The sequence below is a fragment of the Urocitellus parryii genome, chromosome 13 (assembly GCF_045843805.1).
Source record: "Urocitellus parryii isolate mUroPar1 chromosome 13, mUroPar1.hap1, whole genome shotgun sequence".
NCBI lineage: Eukaryota > Metazoa > Chordata > Mammalia > Rodentia > Sciuridae > Urocitellus > Urocitellus parryii.
The window spans coordinates 34,858,216-34,883,843 of NC_135543.1; the positions used below are offsets into that span (position 1 = coordinate 34,858,216).

General features: G+C 52.6%; 1 protein-coding gene across 27 annotated transcripts in view; it reads left to right on the forward strand.

The window, feature by feature from the left end:
* Celf4 (CUGBP Elav-like family member 4) overlaps nucleotides 1-25,628 on the forward strand; it is a 289,799-nt gene that overhangs the window by 201,657 nt on the left and 62,514 nt on the right. For 14 of the 27 annotated variants that reach the window (XM_026400067.2, XM_026400086.2, XM_026400068.2 and 11 more), the window contains exon 3: nucleotides 24,161-24,239. In XM_026400067.2, coding sequence (XP_026255852.2) covers nucleotides 24,161-24,239 — 79 coding nt within the window. The remainder of the gene's footprint in view (nucleotides 1-24,160; nucleotides 24,240-25,628) is intronic. The other 13 variants (XM_026400078.2, XM_026400088.2, XM_026400083.2 and 10 more) reach the window with 2 other exon arrangements.

Below are 25,628 nucleotides of genomic sequence, written 5' to 3' on the forward strand. Positions count from 1 at the left end.
GGAGAGAGAGAGGGGAGCAAGAGAGAAGAGAAAGGGGAGAAAAGGGAAGAAGCAGGCACAGGGAGATAGCATCCAGGGCACAGGCAGGAGCCCTGGAGACCAAACCTGGGAAAGAACAGCCAGGCTGACCTCCGGTGCTAGGCCCACCCACCCATTCCCTCTCAGTCTCTCTGAAGGACTGGGCTGTGCCATCTCATTGGCCCTTCACAGCCAGGAACATTTTGAAATCAGCTTAAAGAACAAAGGGAGCCTGGTGGTGGGTGGGGGCTCATCTCTAATTGAGCCTTAGTCCAAGAACATCCAGCTGACCCCTGTCCCTGCAGGCCAGGCCACAGTAGTTATCCACTTCCTGCTTCCTGCCCTTCCCCTCCCTCCACTGGGCTTCCCACCAGTTCCAGCGTGGGCACACATGTGCAGATGCACCAAGTCCTCAGCAGCTCTGGGTTCCTCCTGCCAGGGTGCCCCGGGCAGGTGCAGGGCTGGCTGGACTCCCCTCAGATTGGTGCTCAGAAGGGAGGGAAGCAAAAGATGGGGGCAGGCCGAGGGTGTGCAGGCTGCCTGCAGACCACAGTGCAGGTGAGGGCCAAGCAAGGGGCTTCAGGGGCCAAGAGGCAGGGTCCTCTCTGGGACCCTTTCCGGGCTAGAAGCAGACACTGGGAGAGTCAAGCACAGTGGCGGGGGATGGGCTAGCGACCTCCTTATTAATCAACAAATAAATGGCCTAGCATTTCCCCTGATGGATGAGCACAGCAGCATCTTCCACATGAGGGCCACAGATAAATCTCTCCTGTGTGGCCACTGTCACAAACCCACCTGGCCAGGGCAGGAGGGTGACAGGGAGACCCTGGAGTCTGGTGCTCTCCCTCGTGCTCTGGGCTCCTACTTATCTTCCCAGCCATGTTACTCTAGACTCCACCCGCCCCGCCCCCAGTACCCCCTGAAGTCTCAGGGGGGTCAGCACTGCTTCCTCTGACTTCACCTTGATAAGCCTGGGACCCTTCCCCACCTGCTCTGAGCAGTTCCTGGAATCCCCATCTCCACATGGGAGATGGGAGGCTGGGAGTTATCCCAGACCCACCCCGAGTGGCCTTCAAAGCCTTAGCATGAGTGTCCTATCTACCCCATCTCCGTCACTCTGTTCTCCATGGCTCAGGTGAGGGACCCTCTCCTTCGACAGTGCTGTGGGAACTCGGATTTCCCTAGTGGGGGAGTAGCAGTGGCCACTTCTGTCCCCACAGCAGCCCCAGCTTCCTCACCCCTGCCAAGCTCTGCCTGCTCCCCCTCCCGACCTTCACACTAGCATCTCCCATTGTCCAAAACTACCTGCCACCAGATCCCTGTCCTCATCTTCAATGTCACCTCCTCAGAGACGCTGTTTCCAACTGCTCATCCCGCAGCCCTCCTGAATTGGTCATGATTCATACAGCGTTTGTTAGCATACACAGGGTTGCCTCCTGCCTGGATTGGACGGTCCATCAGGAAAGGGTCATTGAGACCTGGTACATAATAGGTACACACTAAACCTCAGTCATTTGATGACGAAAATAAGTTAATTCCAGAGGGCCAGCTATGAAGTTGGCAAGTTCGTCATAGCTATTTCCTACTTTACGTTCATTCCTTGCTTCTTCTCTAGGGGTCTAGAGCCCTGTTTTCCCTGGATTCCCCCCTCTGGCCTACCCTGTTCTGAGTATACCATCTCCCAGGGGGACCTGGAGAAGGGGACTTGAGCCTCCTTCCACGGGCGATGCTCTGATGCTGACAGTGGCTGCAGGGGTGGCGGATTGGAGGTGGTGGGGCAGGCATTGTTCCTGAATGGAGAGGAACCCTTTATCCCTACCACCTTAGGACTGTGGGATGGCCGCTGTCCCCTGCCCCAGAGATGGCGTCCATGGCAGACCAGGGGGACAGGCACAGCACTGCTCTCCCTAGGAAGGAGCCATTTGGAGCAATTCGTTTTTTAATTACTAGTAATTAAACGTGTGTAACCTGCCCAGCTGCCATTCTAAGAACTGGGACAGAACTCCAGGGGCGCCCTGGGCCAGGTGCGCTCTGGGAGTGGCAGAGCCCCCTTCAGCCACCTCTGTGCTGCAAAGACAAGTGGATGGGCCACCAGGAGATGAGCAAGTCCCAGCAGAGGCACAGTGAGCCTGGAGGGTAGAGGATCAGGCTGGGCAGCTAGAGACCTCAGCCTCAAGGCCAGGGGTGGGGTGCCTGCATTTGCATCTCAGGAGTCCCCATCTTTCCTGGGGCCTGTTTCAATTCTCTCTGCAGCTGGGAGCAGCAGGACACCTGCCTGGGTCTTGTTTGCAGGAGTCCCACCCTGCAGTTTCTTCCTGGTTTCAGCCACTCCCAAGGGAGCCCCCCCTGGATTCCCCAGACCAGAGCTCATAGGGCAAGAAAGCCTGCCCCACCCAATCCTAAATCTAAATAACGAAACTTGACTGCCCTCTGATTGCTGCATGGGGCTCTTCCAGGCTGTGTAGCTCCTCCCCAAGGAGCCTCACGGCCCACCCCATCCGTGCAGAGGTGAGCTGCAGCCTGGCGGGCTCCAGGCTGCCTTGTCTTGCCCTACAAACGCTTCTGGTTCCTCCCTTTGTTCTGCTCCAGGGCTCCCTGGCCTCTCTGCCTTGCCTGCCCTCTCATTCTGTCCCTGTCCTATCCTGTACCCACTCCACTTCATCTCACTCTTATGCCTCCATTCCATTTTCTCAGCTCTCTCCCGTTTAGGGTCCTCTGTAGAACAATTAAGTCAAGACAGAGGCAACCTTGCTGTTTTGCAGTTTGCATTTGGTGAATCAGGCGGTGGGGCTGCCCCTGCCAAGAGGAAGAAGCCTGGCTTAGCCTAGGGGTGCGTTAATCAAACTCCACTCTCTACAGTTCTACCCTCCCCAATCCTCCTACATACTGCAAACTGAACAATAGGATGGGGGTGCTGGAGACTCGACTTGGTGGTAGAGTATATGCCTGGTATATGTGAGGCCCCAGCACCACACACACACACACACACACACACACACTCACGTTAAAAAAAGATAAATAACTTATTAACTTTTTTTTTTTTTAAGGCAGGAAGAAGGTTCCAGCAGATGGAGTGGAATTTGGGGCTAGGGCTCCAATGGGGTCGGGGAGGGCACACCCCCTACTGAGAGTCTCCAAAAAATGGGGAAGGGTTTCTGCATACATTCCTAGGGGAACAAATCCTGAAGGCTACCAGCAGGACTGCCGCAGGGGCGCATCCCCTGCCTCTGGAACCATGTTTCCCTCATCTGTCAAACAGGCATGGTGACAGCCTGTCCTCAGGTTCACAAACATCTGCGTGCCTCTGAAAGCCCTTTGCCAATGTGTAAGGTAGGGTTAGTCCACAGATAGCAAGGTACAATGAAGAGTGCAGAAAGCTGTGCACGTGTGCACAGTGTTGGTGGCTCCTTTTAACTCTAAGAGAACAAGCTTTCATGGCTCACACTGGAACCTCTCCTGGCATTAGCAAGAACCAGTTCTTCCAGAGTCTACCTGTAGTTCCTCCTGCTATCTCCAAGGTATAGTGCCACCTTTCTATACCTGCCTCAAAAGCAGGTGAGTCTTAAAAATAGCCCTAGGGAGCCACTGTGCTCTGCATTGCCTCTTTCTCCCTGGTCCCTCTCCTCTGCCCCACAGCATCCCAGTGCTCTGCCATAGCTTGCTGATTCTTCAGGAAGTCACTTGTCCTCTGGCACTGGCCCCCTGGGACCCTGAAGGGCAAACAAGTTGGAAATGTGCTCTTCAATGGCCAGGCTTTTACCTGGCACTTACTCTGGGTACCCAGTCCTGTGCCGGGCTCCATCCTGCCCAGCAGGACTCAAACTCTCCAGGAAGACTCATGAATGAATCAACTGAGCCGACACTTGCTAGAGTGTGGATCCAACAGTCCAGGGAAGAGGTGGTCAGAGAAGGAGAAAAATGGGGGACAAGGACTGATCCTGGGAGATCCAGTGGGCTTCCTGGATCAGGAGGCTCTTTGATAGAAGTCTCTGAAGAATGGGTCAGAATTCGTTCAAAAAGAGATCACTCTGGCCCAGGGGAAGCGTGGGCATCAAGAAGGAAGTGAGCTGGGTGAGGAGGAGCAGTGGTGGGCAGGCAGACTGGCGGGAGTGAAAGGTGGAGGTTTGGGAGTGGAGGGGCAGGATGAGTTCCATCTCACCCACGCTGGTGTCCTGGAGAACTAGATTTCACAGGGCAAGGAGCATGAGCAGCATCCAGGCAATCAGGTGGTCACCGCAAGGAGAAGGCAACAGGCACAAACTGTTCACCTCAAATGTATGCACAGGTGCCCAGCCTTCAGTCAGGTAGTTTCTTTCTGCAGATGACATACACTAGCTCCCACACCCAGCCACGGAAGGCTGGGGAGGTGAAACAAAGCCCAGCCCAGCCCAGCCCAGCCACCGAAGGGTTCCCAGCCCTTAGACTGCACCTGGGTGCCACCTGGTGGTTATATGGAATACTGCGCTCCCTATGTTTTCAGTTTCTTGGTGCCTTCTTGGCACAGAAGTGGCATCATCCTCCCCATTGCTCCCCATCTACACACACACACACACACACACACACACACACACACTCATCAATACCCAGCCATGACATAAGGACCCACACAAAGGGCCTCACAACAGAACTGCCCTCCAGCAGGTACACATGGACACAGATTCAGTCTTACCCATTCACACTTTTTTTTTTCTCCTTCTCACCAAATAAAAATGTAGGACACAAGGATTAAAAACACTGTTTTTAGTATAGCATGAGTGTAACCACAGCCAGCAATTTCTGCATATCCCTATCGACGGGCCTATTTTCAGCCTGGGTCTATTTCCTCCTGAGGTCACAATACACCTGGTTCAGGCTCCCACTCCTCTTCAGTGTAAGAACTGGGGTGTTCATCAGGCAATCCCCACGGGTGTGCATCCTCCCAATGACACCACATCCATGGAGACCACCAGGGACGACAAGCTGGGGCTACTCACATAGTGTGCTCTCCCATGTCAGAACCCAAGGGCTTCCTTGCACTCCTAGAACTAGTAAAATTCAACATTCTCACATTTTTGGGTTTTGTCCCATGTGGTTCAAAACATGTCCTTGTAAACATTAGCTCAACAGTAGTTATTATTTCCACTCCCCTCCATTATTTCCCAGAAGAAGGCACTGAGGTTCAAGGTCACATACCAGGACTGGTTGCAGGGATCCCAGGTCTGCAACCGCTCTGGCTGGACTTTATTAGAAGCGCTTCCACTGATACCAAGCTAGAGTTTGAGCCAATAGGAAAGGCCCAACTTCTCTTCCTCAGGACAACTGGACTCCCACTTTGGCTGATCTTTGGCCTGTGCTCCCTGAGCAGAACTGAAACCCTAACTCCAGTCTGGGGTGGGTGCAGTTGCAGAGACTGTGGCAGGGCAGATGCCCACTTCCCACTCCTGTTATTCCTGTCTCCCAGAGAGCTGCCCTGCCCTTTGAGCCAGGGACTCTTCCCCACTAGGCCTGCAACAATAGAAAACACAACATGGATCACTTGCTCTGACCCCATACTCTCAGGTTTTCTGACCTGGGGGTTCTCCAAGCTGATTCTGCTCAGAGAAGGTTGCTTACTATCTTTCACCCTCAGGACTCCTGGCAGGGAGTAGAAAACCTCCAGAGGAGGTAGAGAGGCGTGTGTGTGTGTGTGTGTGTGTGTGTGTGTTCGCACATGTGTGTGAACTCATGTTATTTTTCTTCATTCTAAATTCTTATATGGAGGCAAAATGGCTATAGCTCTCCCAGAACAGAATTGCTGGGGATGGCTCAGGCCAGATAGAGGTATCCTGGAGGAGGAAAGGGGCTGGTGGTGGTACCTAGGACGAACTTCCTCTGCCTTCAACCTTCCGCTTTCCAACACCTTGGAGATAGTGTGATGCTCTACTCCTGCTCAGCTGAGTGAGCCCCATCTCTTTCTTCCTTCTGAGAGGAAACTGGGACTTAAACACAAGCACACCACACCATGCCGAGTCCCACAGACAATGAAGCCTCCAGACACCCATTTATGTATAGACCACAAACAAGGAGGGTGTGAAAGTCCTAGCAGAGACACAGATTGATTAATCATGGCAGACTTCCTGGAGGAATTGAATCTCGAGCCCAGTGGCATCAGAGAGCCTTAGAGAGATAAATGCCTGCTATAAACAACTTTATGTGAATATCTCATTTAGTACTCTCAGTAACCATTAGTTGTAGGATTTATAGTTTCCTTTTTCATATATAAAGGAGCTGAGGCTCAGCAAAGTCAAATAACCAGTTTAAGGAGGCACAGCCAGTAAGGGGCATGGTAGCAACCAAGACCTCCACTTTCTCTGCTCCTAGGGGCACTATTTTTTTTTTTTTATCACCATGCAATCACAGAGTTAGAAAGAACCTAAGTGATCCTTGGTTCCCAACTTCACACCACGTAGCATCCCCTCTAGAACATGCCAGAAGGCAGGCTGCAGGCTCTGCTGGATGGAGCCTGGCCACAGGACAGAGGACACTCTCCAAGCTTCAAGGTGGCCTGTCAGAGCCTTGAATGAGTCTACTTACTTACAAGGCACTGCCAAGTCCTGCCCCACGGAGCCAGGTGCAAAACCCTGACACGTCCCACTTTCCACCTACTAGCCCTTTGGAGATGCCTCAACCCTGCTCAGAGAGTGACTCCATCTCCTCAACCCTCCTCATGTAAGGAGGCTTCCAAGGACCTCTTTTAAAAAGAACAGACTCTGTCCGAATGGCCATACTTCTGTGTGAGCATGCTACAGGATGGCTACTAATTTCTCAGACCAGAACCCAGCCTGCTCCCCTGTCAACCCTTCCAGAACACACCCAGGCACATCCACAGACTCTAGTGATGCAAACCCGGATGGATCTGACACCTGCACGTTACAGCCAAACCCCTGCCAAAGCTTAGCTTCCCTTCTGTGTGCCCCGTGAAGCCCCTGAGGAGGTCTCAATGATGGAGCTTTTGCCTGCCCACTGGCGGTCCTTACCACCGGTTGTCCTGAGGAAGAGAAGTTGGGCATTTCCCATTGGCTCCGACTTTAGCTTAGTATTAGTAGAAGCATTTCTAATAGAGACTCATGGGGGCAGTGAGCTTCCCAGCACTGTAGGCATTCAAGCAGGGGCTGTGGGAACCCTGGAGGGTACTGTGAGGGTTTTGCCAGTGTCTTGTAAGTCATGGGAGTAGAACTCTTTCATCTTCTCTGAGTCTGTGACTCACAGTCACTATCGTCTCCATCAGCATGAATATCCTGTTCAACAATAAGACTTGTTTAGTTTGGCTGTCTGAAAAAAATCCAACAGACCCCAAAGGTCTCCATCCAACAGAGCCTGGAACAGAAGCAGACAAGGCACTGGCCACAGGGGTCTGCCCTCAGGCCTGGGTTCTGGGAGACTCGGCACAGGAATACTTGTTAAGAGGATAAATGAATGAATGAATGAGTTAGTAAATGAATAAATGAATAAGGAGTCAGCCACAAGACCATGTCCCCACTGAGCACTCTCTCTTCCCTAAGGCTGGTCCCCAATTCAGAGAGCCTGTGAGCTCTCCAGCCTCCAAGGTCCCAGCCCAGATCCCTGTGATTCTGTACCTGGGACCCTGATGTCTTTGTCACCAACTTGAGGCACTCCAGCTCAGTGGGTAAAGAACCCAGCCCAGCTGGCAAAGGTGCAAGCCAAGAGCTCAGAGCACCATAAACTGGCTCTACCCTCCTGCAGATGTGTTTCTGAGGTCAGGATGGGTGCCCAGGTTTGGTGTTGACTGCACTTTAGGATGAATTCGTGAGACTGGGGTTTGTAGGGAAACTGTGCCAACACCCAGAATGCAACCCTAGCCTGGGCATCACGTGGGAGTCAGGAAGATGGGGAGACCCCATTTCAACTTCATGGAAGGGAGTCACTGAAGGTTCTTGAGCAGGAAAGGGCCTGACAAAGCAGGACTAAACAGGTTAACACATGACAGCATGCGGGAGGCACTGTATGGGGAGATGGGGGACTCACAGTTCCCAAGTCACTGGCAATCCTGGGGCTTTAGACAGTTACTCTTGCCCTTGATCTTGTTCCCTTAACCCCTTGCCCTTGCCCTTGCTCCCTCTGGCAAGGCCATGACCCCATGTCCACACACAAGATGTCCTAGCAAGAAGTTCGTCCAGGCCTTTTCACACACACAACACACACAGGCATACATGAGTGCTCACACAAACACGCTCTTGTATCTCTGCATGTGCATCCACACACCAAGCTCAGGTGAGCACTCTCCCTCCCCCTGTTCCCCAGGAAGTTCTCACTTTCCAGCCAAAAGATCCGTTTGGGGGACAAACACTCCCCCTCCCCACACAGAGAGAGGCTTGGCATCAGGGTAAAATTTATCATCATTATCCTAATATCATCTCCAGGCTCAGCAGTGGCAGCAGCTAAAGAAAATACCAAGGCTTAACTTGGGGCGCGGGAGAGAGAGGCAGGAGATAGGAAATGTGATTTATGATGGAAATCAATGCAATCATAATACTTTGTGCTTATAAAATTGGGCTGTGCCTCCTGTGGCCCACACAGGCCCACTTCAGCCTTGCCTGTCACAGGAGGTTGGGGACCCTAGGGACTGGGACTAGGGTAATGGAAGGTTCCAAATGATAGACATTTCCAACCTTTTTCAGGGGCAGTGAGGTTCAGGCACTGTCCAAAGAGGAAGGCAAATATGGAGCTGGGCTTGGGCTTTGCATTGGTGTCTTGGTCCATGCGGCTTGTTCCACTCTCAAAACTACCCTGTGAACTCAGATGATGGTGTGGGCATGCTCTCCTCAGCGAGTAGGTCCATGGAACAGGACAGAGGGGAGTGTGGCTGTGGAGTCACAATTCAAGACCTCCGGAGACCAAGGTGAAAGCAGGTCTGATTTTATTGCGTAGTTCCATGTATATATATTGGGGCAGTTGCTAAGCAGATTATAGGCAGCCACCAATACAATTCTTTGCCAACTGTCCTTGCAGCAACCAATCGAGGAGCGGGCAGTGGAGCAGCTGAGGAGCAAGCGCTGTGACTGCAACACTTAGTCCTATGCCCAGGGCTGTGCCTACTGGGTGAGCGGTCTGCCACTCACAAGCCTAGCAAAAGGGGAGTGGCCTGCCACTCAGGTACACTTAACATAGGCCACGTATGCAGTATTCCATGCACTTGTCCCCACAGATGATATTTAATTCCTATCCTATATGAAACACAGAGAGTCTTGGTGACTAAGTTAAGGTCAAAACTAATCATAGCTAAACTAGTCATACTGTTCCTACCATATCACGTGGCCTGGGGTCCAGCCTGACACAAAGTTCGTAGGTGGCTGCCATGACACAGGGTATAATGGTCCCCAGGAAGGCTCCACCTACCCAGATCAGTCCCCCTACCCACACCAGTATCCACAGTTCTGACAATAGTGATACCCCTTTGAGTTAAGCCATATCTCTTGCAGGTTATAAACTGTGTTGGTGGTGATAGTGATGGTGTTCATGGTGACATTGGTGGTGGTGATAGTGATGGTAGTGATGGAAGCAACAATGGTAGTGGTGACCATAGTGGTGGTGATAGGTGGTGACAATAGCAATGGTTATCAGGGTGGTTTTTCAGATAATGTGTGTGGCTAACATAGGGCAGGTCAGAGTAGAGCACAGACAGGTATCATGAAGAGTATTGAAACTAAAATTATTTCTGTTTCACAGCTTTTCTAGAACTAAGCCAAGAATTCAGTACCCTGCATTATGGCATGGGAGACCCTGGGGTCTTCCTCCCTGGTGTATTTGGACATCAACTTGCTCCGTCACTGATTGGCAGACCCTTCCACTCTGTGACAAGTCATTCATGCTAGAATCAAGGGAGAGTGAGTGATGGAGAAGTGATTTCTGAAGATGTCCTCCAGCTGAGTACACTGCCCACCTGTGGGATGGGGGAGCCCAGAAACTGAGAAGCCACTTGTAAGGGTCCCTAGGAAGGCTCCAAAGTCTTTTAGAACAAAAGACTTTGGGGTTCAATCCAGTGGACAGCTGGATGAACGAATGTCCTTGGGAGTGGCTACCTCCTGATGGCACTTGCTAAATTCAGTGGCAGCCTTTGAAATGAGGCTCTGGGAAACAGAGGCCTGGCAGGAGAGGAAATAGAGACTGACAGCTGACAGGGAGGCAGAGCTCCACCCAGGGAACCTTCAGGGCAGACATCTCAGGGTGGGTCCTTTGGCTGGGCTGAAGATGGAGGAAGTCCAAGGAGAGAGTGTGAGCTCAGAATGTGGAGCCGGGGTCTTCTAGTCGCTCCGGCACATTCTCTTCTCCCTTCCTTGGTTGAAGCCACACAGACTCAGGCCAGCTCTGCATCTACTCTCAGCCTCCTGTCCCAACCCCCAGGTCCCAAGGCCACTGCACTGAGACCCTTCTCCTGGGGTCTCAGTGGGCACTTCCAATAGCACCTCTGAGCCACTGAGGACACAGACTGAGGTCATGTGCACCAGAGCAGGACGGGCCATAGCAAGAAGAAGCATGGGCGGACCACAGACAGACCACCAGCCTGAGGGCAAAGCGCCAAGAGCGGCAAGCAGACACAGGAGGGACGGGCACAGCCAGGGCACAGCAGAGACAATAAGATGGAGAGAAATGAAGCAAGAGGCGGCCCAAAGCCTGGGGTCACAGGGCCACCCAGTGCCTTGGCTGGGGGTTGGGGTGATTGCGCTGGCATTTCAAAGGGCACCCCAGGGCCAGCACCTGCCTTGACGAGACCTCAGGAGCTCAATAGACTTTCCAAACCCAATTAGTGTTTAATGGCCTGGAGAGACGCCGCATCCACCGTCACCGCCGTGCAATGCCGTCCAGCTTCAGGTTCCTAATTAACCTTTAAGGAGATGATCTGCTAGTGGCCGCCTAGGGAGGCCACATCCGTTCCCACTTGCATGAACATGTGCATAGGCCCGAGGGATCTGGGGATGCACTGTCCCACATGCAAGTCTAAGGGTGACCCTAACTGCCCCAACTGATGCTGCCTTTTGGAAATGCACAATTCCCACTGGGGTGCTGGTGGCTACAGGCCCAAGACCAGTGCATATTGAGAGAAGGCAGTGCTAGGAGCCACGTGATAAAGGGAAGGAAAGAGGGAGATGCAGGCACCTGCCACGTGGTGAGGAAGCCCTTCCCCAACAAGGCCTCAAGGGGCAGAGGGGACAGACAGTGAGTACAGCCAGGGAGTGGGTGGCCACCAACCCCAGGAGAAGGGTCTGATCCTGTAGGCAGAGAGAGTCGCTGAGGCCTCAGGGCTGCTCAAGGTTCAGAAGCATCCTGCAAACATGTAGGACAGAGCAGGATCTGGGACAATCCGGGCAGAGAGCAGCAATTCCTGGAAAAGGGCTGGTTCCAGCCCCCCAAAAGCAGGAGATATTGGAGAGTGTGAGTTGGGCCCCTGGGAAGGCCCTACAGTCAGGGAACCACAGGGGCACAGGAGAGATTTTGGGCTGGAGGTCATTCGAGGGAGAATGACCAAGAGGCACTGTAAATACACCAGGGAGAGAGGGCAGGGAAGGCAGTGGGATTTTGCAATTATCTCCACAAGAGAGTGAGTTGGGTGGAATCTTTGAGGCGGGAGAGGAAGGGAACATGGCAAGGGGCCAGTGGTACCTGCCAAAATCCCTGTGTTCAGGGTACCAGGAGGACCTGAGTACATCTGGCCAGAGGCAGAACAGGGAAGAAGAGGGAATTTGGAAAAGAACTGGAAGAAGACACAGTGGAGACAAGGAGAGGGTACCAGCAGCCTATACCTGAATGCACACCCCCAACCCATGCATCCAACACGCACATCCATGCTATATAGATGTGCAAGACACCCCCCACCTAGCCACACACTGCACACATGCATACTGCTCTCACACACACAGACACACCCACTCACACATCCAACACCCCCATAGTCACCCACATGCTTGCACACGCCCTCACCCATAGACCCCATACTACACACTCCTCAGGCACACGAGCTCACACTTGCTTCTATGCCTGACACACTCACAGGCAGTGCCCGTGACCTGGAGACCCTGGCATGTTCCAGGAGGAGGGCTGTGATCGATGCTTATTAATGAAGCTGCCCCGGAGATGGCTAATTGATGGCGGTGTGCGGCTGTTGTCTGGAATTTAACCTGATTCATCATTTAGCCTGTTGCAGGCTGGAGAGCTGTGTTAATTAATGCCAGGAAAACAGACTTGGACGGGCTGGCGGTGCAGGCTCATATTAGAAAAAGGAGAGCAAGGGAGCAGAGGGAGGGAGGGGGAGGAGAGAGAGAAAGAGAGAGAGAGAGAGAGAGAGAGAGAGAGAGAGAGAGAGAGAGAGAGAGAGAGAATGATTAAATCTAAAGCCCAGAGACAAAACAAATTCCAAAAAGCAAATGTCGGTGCCATTTCTAGAATGACTCAGGCTCGCGCTTGGCCGGCATCATCAGGCTGTGGCGTGGGGATTAAGAGCAATTTCCTCTAGATTTGTCATTTACTTGGTGTGGGCTTTGTTTTTTCTTTTAACATGCCTGGGGACTCTCTCTCCCAGCCTCAGAAGAGGGCCAGGAGCCATGTGAGAGAGGAGGGTCTGGGTTGGAAGCAGGGAGCTCAGGACCCCATTCCTGGCTGTGGAGGGGGCTCAGTCTGGTAGCAGGGTATGCAGCCTCAGGGACAGGCCTGCTGGGGGTGTGGGACCCAGGAATATACTCACTAAGGGAGGCCTGTGTGCAGGTGTAGACGAACACACACTATCTTGGGCCTGCAGAGCCACTGGGAAACTGTGGATGGCCTCTGGAAGATGGGTCCAACTTGTCCTGTGGGGCTCTGGTGCAGGGCAGCTGAGAACAATAGAGAAGGAGGTGGGCCCTGGCTGGCAACACCTCCTTCCTAATCATCAGAGTTGGCCATATGGATCCACACAGCAGGGAGACCAACCCCTACCACCATAGGGGTGTGAGCAAATATCAAAGAGCCTAGGTCAGAGTGAGGAAGGGACTTTCAGGTGAGTGGATAACTGTCCCTAACAGTTCAGGGCCATGCGGCTGGACATTCAGGGAATGCACAGGGCACAGCTGGGGCTGGGAAGGACAGACCTGGCCAAGGCTCTTCTGGAAACAAGGTAGAACTCCTGGGTTGGAGGGATATCATGCAACAGGCCTGGCATGCAGAGACCCTCCACAAGCACTGGGTAGGTGGATGGGTGAAGACACAAATTCAGGCCCATCAGAACAGCGGGATGCAGTGCTGGTGGATCAGGTGGAGAGGACAGAGCTGGGGCAGCTGGCAGGACGATGGGGGCATAAGTCCCTGTGTCAGAGCGAGTCCTGCCTCTCAGTCACTCCTGGTCTCCCCACTCCAATCTCAGCTTGTCCCCAGAGGTTGTCCAGTATTTTTCCTTCAGTGGAGTCTAAAAGAGAGCCAGGGGATTCAAGAATGGAAAGGAAAAAGAATCAGATCCCAGATTCTGAGCATTCCCTCCAATATAATAGAAATACTAAGAGAGAGGAAGGGGAGAAGCAGGAAGAGGGGAAAGAGACAGGGAGAGCAGAAGGTATGGGAGGAGGGAGAGAAGAGCTGTCACTCCCTGAGCTCTAAGAGCTTCCCCTGAATTATCCCATTTAATCCCCCCGCCCCAGGAGGGCATGCCTATAAGGGGCTAAGAAACTGCCCCACTCCCCACTCTCCCCCAACTAAATCAGGCCTTGTTTCACCCAGAATCATCTATCTGCTGCTGCTTTTTCAAATATCACAGACCCCAACCCTGAAGAGGGTTAGTGACCCAGCCCAGCCGTGCAGGCTAATTAGCTGGTTTCCACGGCAGCAGGTCTTAATTAAGACCACAAGGATCCTCCCACCCTCACCAGCCCAGCCCTGGCAATGTTGGTGGGAGAGGTAAGATGGACACCAACGTAGAGACAGAGCTGCTGCCATTGGCTATGTGGGCCTCAGAGCCCTGTCTGGGAAACAGGGGCACGTAAGCCCAGCTGCACCGGGGTGCAGATCCATCAGGTCTCTTTTGGCCATGTCTCACTGTGTGTGACCTTCCACCTTACCTGCCACGGCTCCGAGAAGCATTGACCCGCAAAGATACCTGCCACTGCAGCAGGGAAGGAAAGGGCAAGGGACACTGAGAGCTAGCTGGCAGTCCCTCTCTCCTAGAAGCAGCAGTGGGCTTGGGGCTGGAACTCTCAGGCAACCTGTGACCAGTCCAAGGGGCACTCCCTTCACGTGAGCCCTTTGGGGGAGGGAAAAGCAATCTGTGAACATAGGTTTCAGAGAGCAAGGAGAGGGGGAGGCTTGGAGAAGGAGGAGAGAGAGGAAGGAGAACAGAAGGAAGGAGCGTGGGCAGCTTGGGCCGCCCACAAATAGGCTCCCCAGGGCTGCCCGATGCAGCCCCCTAGATGTTGCTGAGCAGGGCAGCCTGTTGCATAGCAACTGCCTGGGCCTGTTGGTGGGGGCTGGGACCAATAAGGATGTGTGTGCTGCAGAGGGGGCTGCCTGGACTGAGGACGCTGCATCCCACCCCACATTTCTTGGCCGGGCTCGGGTTGGGGAGATGAGTCACTTTGGAATCAAGAATAAAAGTCAAACTGGGGAATATTTAGTCAATTTGTGCAGAACCTCTTTGCACAGGCCACGGACTTGTCTTCGCACAGGTGGGGTACCTTGCACCAGGTACCAAACATCACTGCCATTCTTGGTCTAGAATTTGCCTGGCATTTCTTAGTCCCCCTTGACCTGGCTCCACCTGCAAGTGCCTCCTCCCTCTTTCTAAATGTGAAGGAACATTGTCCCTTCCTCAAACTAACAGGGGCTGCGCTGCCCACTGCAGAATCCAGGCCCTGCACTACCACACCAGGTCACCTCTGCCTCCACCTGAATGTTTACACATCCTGGGGCAACTTCCCTCAACTTCCACCTCTAGGTTATTCCTGTTATTCCTATCCCTGGGTGCCCAGCCCCATCCTTATCCTACCTATCCCATGAGTTTAGGTTTTAGGAAGGACTGACAGACATAAGCCCTGACATGTGGTCATTGCTAATCTAGAGTGTGGGAAGGACTTCATAACCTCACCTGCCATAGTTCAGCTGTGCCCTCCCTGTCCAGGAACCCACAGGCCGGACTTCTCATGTCCTGCCCCAAAGCCAGCACACCCACCCCTGGGGTGGACCATAGCCATGTTATTGAGACAGTGAGGAGACTGTGCTGCCTCACGGTGGTCTTCCCTCATCCTCTTGAGAGCCACTTTTGACAGCAGCAGACCCAAGTGAGTCCAGAGGCAATGACTCAAGAAGTGGCAGGTGTAATTGGGTGGACCTGATCACAAAAAGCTTGCTGGAGGAAGTAAAGCCTTGGACCTCACTCTATAGGCGAATATGAAGGGAGATGAGGGATAAAGGTGAAGAGTGAGAGTCAGGGGCCTTGCAGCCAGCCTGGGAAGGCGGTGAGACATCTCTGGGTATGACCCAGAGGCCACCTCACATGCTTTGCCCAAGGGATGGGCTGAAGGTCTTGGGTGACCAACTAGCCCTACCCTGGACGGCTCAAATGAGGAGAGGGGTGAAGAGCAGACAGGGCCTACATGCTGGATGTGTCCTGACCCGACAAGCATCAGATGGCCTCTTCAGAGCTGGGAGTGGGAGCAGAAGCCAGATTTATTAAAAAATCTTATCTGGAGGGTTTGCATTTCAATGGGCTCTGGATTTGCATATTTTAACAATAACCCCCGTTCTTCTGTCTGGTCGGTGCTCACTGGCTGTCTCTCTAAACGATGATCGCCGCTTCAGTAAACCCTTCCTAATCCGAAGGTACAACAACACCACTTTGCTGGAGGAGGGAGGATTAAGAGCCTTTCCCTTTGGGCTGGAAATAAGACTGTCCGGCTGGTGACCTGCTTCTGGCCTTTGGGCACTCCTGCCACAACAGCACAGCAGAGGGAGGCGGAAACAAGGACAGTGGTGGGGCCCGGTGGAGGATTTGATTGTGCATTGGTCAGTGTTTCTTCAACAATCGTTGTGTGCCAGGTGCCATGCTAGGTGACTTCTGTGTGTCCATCAGGGACAAAAGAGGCACTGGCCTTCCCTCACAGAGTGGAGACAGACATTAAACAAATAAACCCACGAATCTGGGACTGCAATGGTTCATAAACTGCAACAAGGCAATGAAGGAAAGATTGGGGTGCTTGCAAGGACACCTAATTTAGATTGCAAGGCTAAGAGGGGAAAGACACTTGCAGGAGGCTAGGAGGTGGCCAGCAGCAAGGGGACCAGAGCAGCTGCTCCAACTGCCTTGGGGGACTTCCCTCTTGCACCCTAAGAGGGCTGTTGTCAACTGACCTGGTCAGGTGGGCCTCCGTGTCTGGACTTTGCAGGGGAACCATTCAGGTGCCACTCTGCAATAACCTCTGGGGGAGTCTGTGAGGCAGAACTTTACGAGAACAACAGGATTCCTTGAGTCTCTAGCCCCTCTCTATGGAGAGAAACATATGCAATTTATTAAGGAGGTAATTAAAGCACTAATATATTTACAACAAGCTGCAAATAATGTGCACCGCTTCTGCCATTCCCTCGCAGTCCCGGCTCGCTAGGGGACACAGACAGCCCTCAGGCAGGGGCTCATTCTTTCCGTCAGCATGCTGAGAGCCTACTAAGCGCAGCTCAGGGAATCCAAGGACCATACAAAGCAGACCCTGCTCTCCTGGGGCTTTAAACAAATAATTTTGTCATCAATTAATTTGTCAGTTGTAATTTTTTAAGTGCCATGCAGGCAAAGTTCTGATGGATGGTCTGGAACACCACCCACTGGGTTCCCTCATAGCACATTTGTGAGTTCACTTCTCTGTCCACAGTGGCAGGGTTGTGTCCACATCGCCAGCCTTGATGCCAATGGCTGCAAATTCTCAACTGAGCCTTTCAAAGTCACCCCAAGTTCATCTTTAAAAGGCACATCTTTAAGTAATCCCACACTCAGAAAGGTCCCATACTTGGGGTTTATTGCTTGGTCATCACCATCTTAAAATTCTTAAAATTTTGTCCTTTAACTTGTATTCTGTAAGTGAAATTTCGGGATGAAGGAGCATGGGACAGGAGTCTTTGCTAATACAAAATCTACCCCCTTCCACTTGTCAGTCCCCTACTCCTGGGCCTTTCCTGCAATCATGGTATCGTCTGTGCCAAAAAACAGTGTCCTGGGCACAGGGTAGAGGTGTCAGGGTCTGGCACAATCACCCTACGGTAGACCTAGCTGTAGAGCAGTGGCATGTCTGGTCTGGTCAGCCAACTGGGATCAGGTAACAGCAGGTCATGCCTGCCACCCAGATACCTGTTCTGTCCCTGGTGCAGTTTATAATACCATTAAGAATTGCCTGTCCACTCTGGCTTGGGGCTGATAAGAAGGGGTGATGCCTTCCTCGACTTCCCAGGGCCCACCCCCTCCCTTGGCAGTCCTTGGGCCCAAGCTGTCCCTAGGTTGCAGGTGGGGCTCTAGGGGTCTATGAGAGTCCCAATGCCTAAGGAAGACATCTCTTGGGACCTGTCCTTGCCTGGAGACCTTTTCTTTCAACCTTCCTGAGTCTGCCTTGTGTTTGTCTCTTTGGACCAGCTCAAGGCATCCTCTAGACACCAACCACAAAATACAACTTGTATAATTTCAGTGATTCTGCATAGGAGGTACATGCTCTGGGATTGGCATTGCATAAAATAAAGAGGAATGGTAAAATTCATACTAATAACTTATAATTTATATTTTTCTTTACTTAAAACAACATTAAGGGGCTGGAGTTGTAGCTCAGTGATTAAGCGCTTGCCTTGCATACGTGAGGCACTGGATTTGATCCTCAGCACCACATAAAAATAAATAAAATAAAGATATTATGTCCATCTACAACTAAAAGAATGTTTTTTAAAAAACAACATTAAATAACACATTTTTTAAAAAACAGACTAATAGAGAGACCATAGAGGAAAAGAAGAACGTTATATTTCAGTAATTTTAATGACCCTATTTTCTTGCTCTTGGAACAAGGGACCTTACCAATTATATCTCTCTTGCCAAAACAGTGATGCTGCTTGAGTCAGGACTCAGACACCCTAGTGAGCTCCAACATGTCCTGTCTGCTGTTTCCTAATGTCCATGGTTCTCGTGTGTTCTGGGGACGTGGGTGGAGGGCAAAAAGCCTGAGTTCTCAGGGAGTCTAAGAACTGGAAATGCCCAAAACAACAGAGGTGAGTGAGGAGCAGGATCCAGATCCACATATCCACGAGTGAGCAGGCAGAGCTGCCCCTCCTGAGAGGACCAAGCTGTGCTTGCAATGAAGGCTACAGGCCCCGGCAAGATGAGAATCCAGGTCTGTGGATTTCATGGCTCAGGGGAAGATGAGCCCTTCTGTTGAACCCAGAGCAAGGATCACTAGGTACTCACACATCCCCAAAGGAGACAGAAAGCAGAAACCTCTGCTTTAAGCTTTGCACACTATGGAATTATACTCAGGGGCTTAGCAGCTGACCAGAGAGTACTCTGGTCATCCCTCCGAGCCACCACAATAACCTCAGCTGCCATCTCATCTATCCTGCCTCCCTAGCTCTGCTGGTCCACTTCCTGAGGCATTTCTGGCCACAGACTGGAAAACCCAGGAGGCTGATCCTATTGAGAGTCTGCTCTGCAGTGGGCACTGCCCTAGAGTATTTCCTCCACCATCTCTTTTGATCTTAATTCCCCTCAGCCAAAGGGAATTCTTTTAGAATGTCTGATGTCACACAGCACTAATCAGGCTTGCGTGTGTGCTTATATGTACATGCACACATGCTGCAGGGAGGATCAGTTGTGAGGTTGGGTCTGGATGTATGAGCTCCTAGGAAGGGTCTAGTATCCTGTGGGCAGTGAGGGCTGTCCCAAGGAAGAGGGAAGCAGGATGAGTACACCAGTGGATGCCCTGGGGTCCTCTCCAGCTCAGAATTCAGGAAGTGAGGGAGGGAGAGAGGCTCAGTCCCAAATCCCCACACAGGCTTCAGAAGAAGGTTGCAACAGAAAGGTGCTATCCCTTTCTTTGGTGGCAGAGCACAGTTGGGCACTCGAGAACCACTGGGACACCCCTCTCCAGGCTGGCTCTGCTCTGGTGGGGTGCTCATTCCAGCTTCTGGAAGCTCTTTTTAAAGTAAGGGAATGCAAGTACATGCAGGAAAATGACTCACACAAGCCCGGTGAGCAGAATCCAGGTTTTACCAGGAGGACCAGGAAAAAAGTAACTGGAAGTTGCACTGTTCATCAAAGCCATCTTCCCAGAGGGGAATGAGGGGCAGCACCCTGATTCTCAGGGACCAGGAGATGGAGACCTGCAGAGACCCCTGGGGAGCAGACATGGAGAGGGACCTTATAGGAAGAGGTGAAGTCTGGCTCCCATCAGAGAGCACAGAGAGGAAGCAAGGAGGAAGGTGGAGGAAGGGGAGAAGGACTCAGGAAAGAAGTTGGCCTGTCTGTCAGTCTGTCTTTCCACCAGCATAGGCCTCTCCTTACACAGGGAGCCACGACCGGACAGGTGAAGCCTTTCGACCAGCTCAATCATCGTATTTATTCTAATTGTATCGTAATCGTCCCCAAGGAGCCTGGTTCAAATGAGCTTGACATTATTAAAATTTTAATGCCCAGTTTTCATAGCTGAATGAATATTTAAAGGGTATGTCCCAGCTTAAGTTATGATGATGAAGAAATTAATGGAATGTCTTGTTTAATGCATGGATATGTGTTGATGCAAAAAGTGGCAGAGGGCCTGGGAGGGGGAAGGGTGCCACAGTCAGAGTGGAAAGGCTGGGGAAGGAGCCACCTGCCTGTGCACCCTCTCCTACAGCAGGAAGCAGAGGTGGCTCCTCCTGGGGGAGGGGGTGTGGCTGGAAGGGAAACACAGCTAGTGGTGATCCCAGGGGACAGGCCCCAGGAGCCTCCAAGGAGGTGTCAGAGGGCTGTTTCTGACTCAGGGAAGGTGGCCCGAGCTGGGCAAAACTCCTCTTGGACACCTGAAGGCCACAGGGCCACTTTGGGAATGCTGATGACATCTCAGAAAGAGAGTCAGTAAGAAGCCCCTGTACCTGACCAGGCTCCTGCCAGCACAGGCCCAGAGTCCTCTTAGGGGCACACTGCACTGCAGGAAGGAATGGCTGGACAGGAACGTGAGACAGGGGAAGACAGGCACCAAAGGAGTCTGGAGGCCAGGGCCAGGGTCTGAGAAGCAAAGTTACAAGAGCAGGGTAAGGAGATGGTCATTCTGGCCCTTCCCTCACTCTTCAATCCTCCTCAGGCTCTTCATTTTCCCTCTGCCTCTTGGGCATCCTCCTGGCCTCTCCCCGTCCTTGGCCATGCTCTGTTTTGTCCTCTCATTCCATTTCTGAGGCCTCACCCAGCCTCTTGTCCCCTGGCCAGTTCGATCCATCCACACTTCCCTCCCCAAAGCAGAGTTAGGGCTTGCCCAGGCTGGACTAGGGCAAGGTCAGGAGCAAGAGAAAGAGGTCCCCTTCAGGCCCAAGCCTCCTATATAACTGAGAAACCCTCCCACCCCAATCTAACAAGTCATTTCTGCTGAGAGTGGAGAAAGCACAAGATTATATTTTTCCTCACCATCTAGCCCAGCACCTCTCTGATAAGCCCTGCAAAGGCTATCTGGACACTGACAACCCTGAGCTCAGAATGAGACATGAAAAATCTCCCCAGGAGGCCCAGCACCATGAAAACCAAATCAGTTCTGCTCCACTGATCTGCTTGGAGTACCTGTGGGTGCCCAGCCCAGGACTGAGGGCATGTTGGAGGCTGAAAAAGACACCAGATGCCCCCTGTTTGAAATCCCACAGGGAACCTGGAAAGAAGCCGAGGGACCTGTGTGTGAGGGGGCGAGCCCAGCACCTAGCCATGGAGGAGCTCTGGCATGCTGTCCAGAGGTGACAGGAGAGTTCCCAAAGGGCATCTGGCAAGCCTAAGACAGGAGCATGGGTCTGGGCATCACAAGCACCCAGGTTCCATGAACATGGAACCTTCATTCCCTCATTAAATTTACCATGGAAAATGGGACCAATCGTGTTAGAAATAGCTCTACCCAAGCCCCTGCTCAGAAACAGGACTCACGCCAACTGCTCTCAGGCCCACCCAGAGAAGATTGGTGTGGAACCCAGAAACAGGGAAGGAGTCTCCTCCCTGCAGCCCAGCCTTCTTCCCTACGTCGCCCCTAAGGATGAGGGATCTTCTAAGCACACTCCGACCCATAATGCAGCCTCCTGCACAGCCTCACTCCCTTTCTCAGCTCCACACACTTTATTCCTCAAAAGCGAACCTGAATCCCTCACCTCATGAAGGTCAATCCCCAGCCTTGGGTGTGCCTACTATATGGAAAAGAGGGTGGGATTCCCTGTAGTATCCTTTCCCCCTTTGGGAATCTCCAGGCTTTCAGACTAGGGGATTTAGTCTCCTGCTGGGACTGCCATAGCAAGATGACTGGGTAGCTCAATAACCAAGATGTATTTCTCCATGGTGGAGGCTGGAACTGTGAGATCAAATTTTGGGCAGGGTTGGTTTCTGGTGAGGGATTTCTTCCTAGCTTGAAGGGGATCCCCTTCTGGCTGTGTTCTCACATGGCCTTTTCTGTGTGCGTGTGCCCCTGACCACATAAGGACACCAGTCATGTGGGATTAGGGCTCCACCCTTATAATGCCATTTATCCTTAGTTACTTCCTAAAAAGTTCTATTTCCAAATATAGTCACATTGGGGGTTATAGCTTTATCATGTGACTCTGGAGAGAGATGATTCAGTCCACAACAGGAACCTTACAGACTAGCCCTGAAGAATGAGTAGGCTGTCAGGAGGAGGAGGAGGCTCAGGGGCAGGGAAAATTTGCAGGCCCAGAGAATGGACTTGGAGAGAAAGAGGTGGAGGTGGAGGGAGCAGTGGTACAAGAGGACCAAATATCATGCTGAAGAGTTTGTATTAAGTTCAGTGACACAAAGAACAGGACCCTAGGGCTGGGATGTAGCTCAGTGGTGGAGTGCTTTCCTAGCATGTGCAGGGCCCTGGGTTTGATCCTCAGTACTGCAGAAAGAGAGAGAGAGAGAGAGAGAGAGAGAGAGAGAGAGAGAGAGAGAGAGAGAGAGAACTTGGCACCAAACTGTCCTTTCCACATGGATATTTTCCCCTGCTGACTTCCTCCTTGGGCCCCTCCTCCAGAGCAGCTGGGGTCACTGATGGAAAATACAGGACAGCCAATCACATGACATCATTAGCACTGCACCTGCCCCTCCTGGCTGAATCCCAGTTAGGTCTCCTCATTGGCAAGATGGAGATCATAATGCCTTCCTCAGAGAACTGTAAACTTATGTAAGCAAGAAGTCTGTAGAATTATGTGCAGGAGAATATGATGACCCAAACAGTGTCCCAGCATCCAGGCCAGACCGTGGGACCCTCCTGGAGTAGAGGAGGCTTGGGGGAAGACAAGGAGGAAGGGAGATCCCTGGAAGAAAGGATGAACCTAGAAAACGATGGGATGCTGCATTCCAAAAAGCAAACCAGAAGTGACCTGGCTGCCCCCTGGAGCCCCTCTCCCTAGCCAGACACCTGGTGGACCTTCTGAACTCTCTCCTCAAGACCTTGAAAGGAGATGGTTTAGGGGAAACCAGAAACATCTTCATGTCCCTCTTTCTTCCCAGGGAGTGGGGTTTGCTTTAACATGACAGTTTCCTCTGCTGCCAGAGCTTATATACAACCTACCTTTCTTTCCCTCAACTCCATCAGGAATGTCAAGTGGGGACCTGGTGGCAGATAATGACAGCCTAGCCCCTCTCAGTGGACTGGCCCCCTGTGCCCCTTCCCTGTCTGTTCTGCTTCCTGCCTCCTGCTTCTGTCCTTCCTTGCCATGGCTCTGCCCTTCCCCTGGCCTCAGCTTCACCTTGCTGAGTCACAGGCATCCTCACTCCCTGGCCCCTGCCACCACTGTTGTCTTGACACAGCCAAAACTCACTTTGAATCCTAGACGGGAAGGCAGGCGGCAGCTTGTGACTGGCTGGCCCGACTTCTGTTCCGGAGGGGAATTGGCAGCCCAGTCTAAAGGTGCATTAGGAAGCACAGAAACAGCCTTGGCAGGCCTGGTTCCCAGCCTCCTCCTGCCACAGGCGGCGTGGAGAAGCACATGCCCTTCTTTCTGCCTTGGCTTCTCCATCTCTAAAATGGGGGTGCCCTGCTGCCCTGTCTGCCTCTAAGGGTCTGAGAAGGTGCAAGAAATGCAAATGCAATAAGAGATCTGGAGGGACATGACAAGCAGAAACACTGGCAAAGACATAAAATACATGCTCTGGCATGATTTCTATTATTTTTATTGTCTGAAATACGATGAGAACGCAGGGCTGGCAAACTCACCCTGGTACAACAGGCAAGGGCTGAAGATGGGCTGCAGAGCCAGGATGCTTGGAGTTCAGAGACCCCTAGTGGCCCAAATGGGGCATTGACACGGATCCAGGCAAGAGGCGGGCAGCCAGCTAGCCTAGGGAGTCAGTCTGTTCCCTAGTGTCCTGCCGGCACCTAGACAGCACCAGAGACAAGTGGCCGTGCCCACTCCACACATACCTTGAGGGGATTACCCTGGCTGCAATCAGGAGCCCTAGCCCTGAACTCTGCCTCAGTCACCCCTATCCCATAGGTCAAGTCTTCCAGGGTGAAGTGAAGCTCAATGCCATGCCCTGGCCTAAGCAGGGGCTCTGTCTGCAACCAGAGACCAGCTTGATTCAGCAAAACCTGCTGTTTTCAGTGACTCAGGGCTGGGTCACAGATGTGCTTTGGGTACATGAGAGCCTCGTGGGTGTAGGAGATGGGGCAGGCATTCCGTCAACCTCGGATTCTGGTATCTGGCTAACAAGAGCTGCTCAAAGTGGAGGAGGAGCCCCCAAAGGTTCTCCAATCCAGAGAAACCCCCTGAAATAAGGGGCCCACAGGAACCGAGCTGTGAAGGGAGATGGGTGGAGCTTTGAGAGGCTGAGCCTGTTAGCCTCCAGCGTGTGGTCAGAGTATGGGTGGGTGTGGTCTATGCACTTGCATCCATGTACCTGTGAGTGTGGGGTGCTGTCCCCTCCTCCCCAGGCCCACTCTAACATTGTTCCTGTGTTCTATTGCAGATGAACCGGCCAATCCAGGTGAAGCCCGCGGACAGCGAGAGCCGAGGAGGTAGTAGCTGCCTGCGCCAGCCCCCTTCACGTGAGGGCCCACTTGTCTCTGCCCCTCACTTCCCCTCTTCCCTTCCCTCTTGTCTGGGTGCAGTGACTCCTTGCTGCCTCCTCCTGTCCCTCTGGGGACCTCATGGTTGGGGATGGGGACAGGACTTTGGAGTTTGCGGTGATTGGTGTGGATAGGCAGTGGGGGAAGGGGAGACTGGAGTCAGCTGGCTGCTGGTCTGTGCCTCTAAGAAAACAAGTCACTTGTCTTAGGCATTTTTCTGCCTGCTCCTGGACACCCCAAAGGGCGTGTCCACTTCCATGTTGTCAAGAAAAGCCCTGTTGACTATTCCAATAGATGCCTGACTAGGAGGTGGGCAGTGGATATAGCTATACCCAAGAGTGTGCAGGCTGGAGGGGGTATAGGTATGGTGGGGGCGGGTGGACAACAAGGCTGACATGGGACTAAAAATCAGAGAGGTTGATATAAGCAGTGGACAGAGAAGTACATGGTCTCACCCATAAATGCTTGCCCCAGAATGCAGAGCCTGCCAGAGCCTGGCATGAGGTAGCCAAGCCCCACTGCAAAGCCCAGGTGTAAGGAACTGTCTCCCTGAAGCCCTGGCTAGCCAGGGGCAACTCTGTCTCCAGGGGATAGCCTCTCTAGAGTCACAGTGCCTTTATGGCTGTACTACTCACCTTCGCCTCAGTTCCAGGATCAACCTGGTTCCACTCTGGGCACAGAACTGTCCCTAGCACCACCATCACACCCCATAGGGTCCAAACACACTACAATTTTAAAGAAGACCTCCAGCACCAAATGTCAAGCCTCTACCACCCAAGTACTGGCTCCTCCTGCAACAAACTGCCCCATGGTACAGAGCCTGTCTCACCTCACCCAATAAAGAGAAAGAGACCTACCAGCCCAAATGGAGGAAACCATTTGCAGACCCCAGCTAGGTCTGCCCTTCCTGCCTTGCCTCCTGGGGGAGGTGGGTATCGTTCTTCCTGATGCTCCTGCTGACTGCCAGCCCCTTGCCACCTCTTACTGGGCCTCATGCCTACTGGGTCCTGCCCAGCCTCAGCCCCAAATTGTGCTCTCAGTACCTTCCCTGAGTAGGAAACTCAGTCCTGGACCAGGCCAAAGACCCTCCGGGGGCACTCCCTCCTGGCCTCTGGTGAGAAGATCCACCCTAAGCACACACAAAAGCCCTACTAGATGGTAAGCTGAGCAGCCACACAGGAAGGACCAGGACAGAGAAGGAGGAACCATCTGCTCCAGCCTTTTCCAGCAATGGGAGAGGACTTGGCCACCTTTCTACCTCAGAGGAAACTCCCACAGAATAGGAACTGCCTAGAAAGGGTCTAAAAATCCAGAACACTCCATCACACTCAGAGAAATGTACCCTGAAAAAGTGACATAGGATATAGC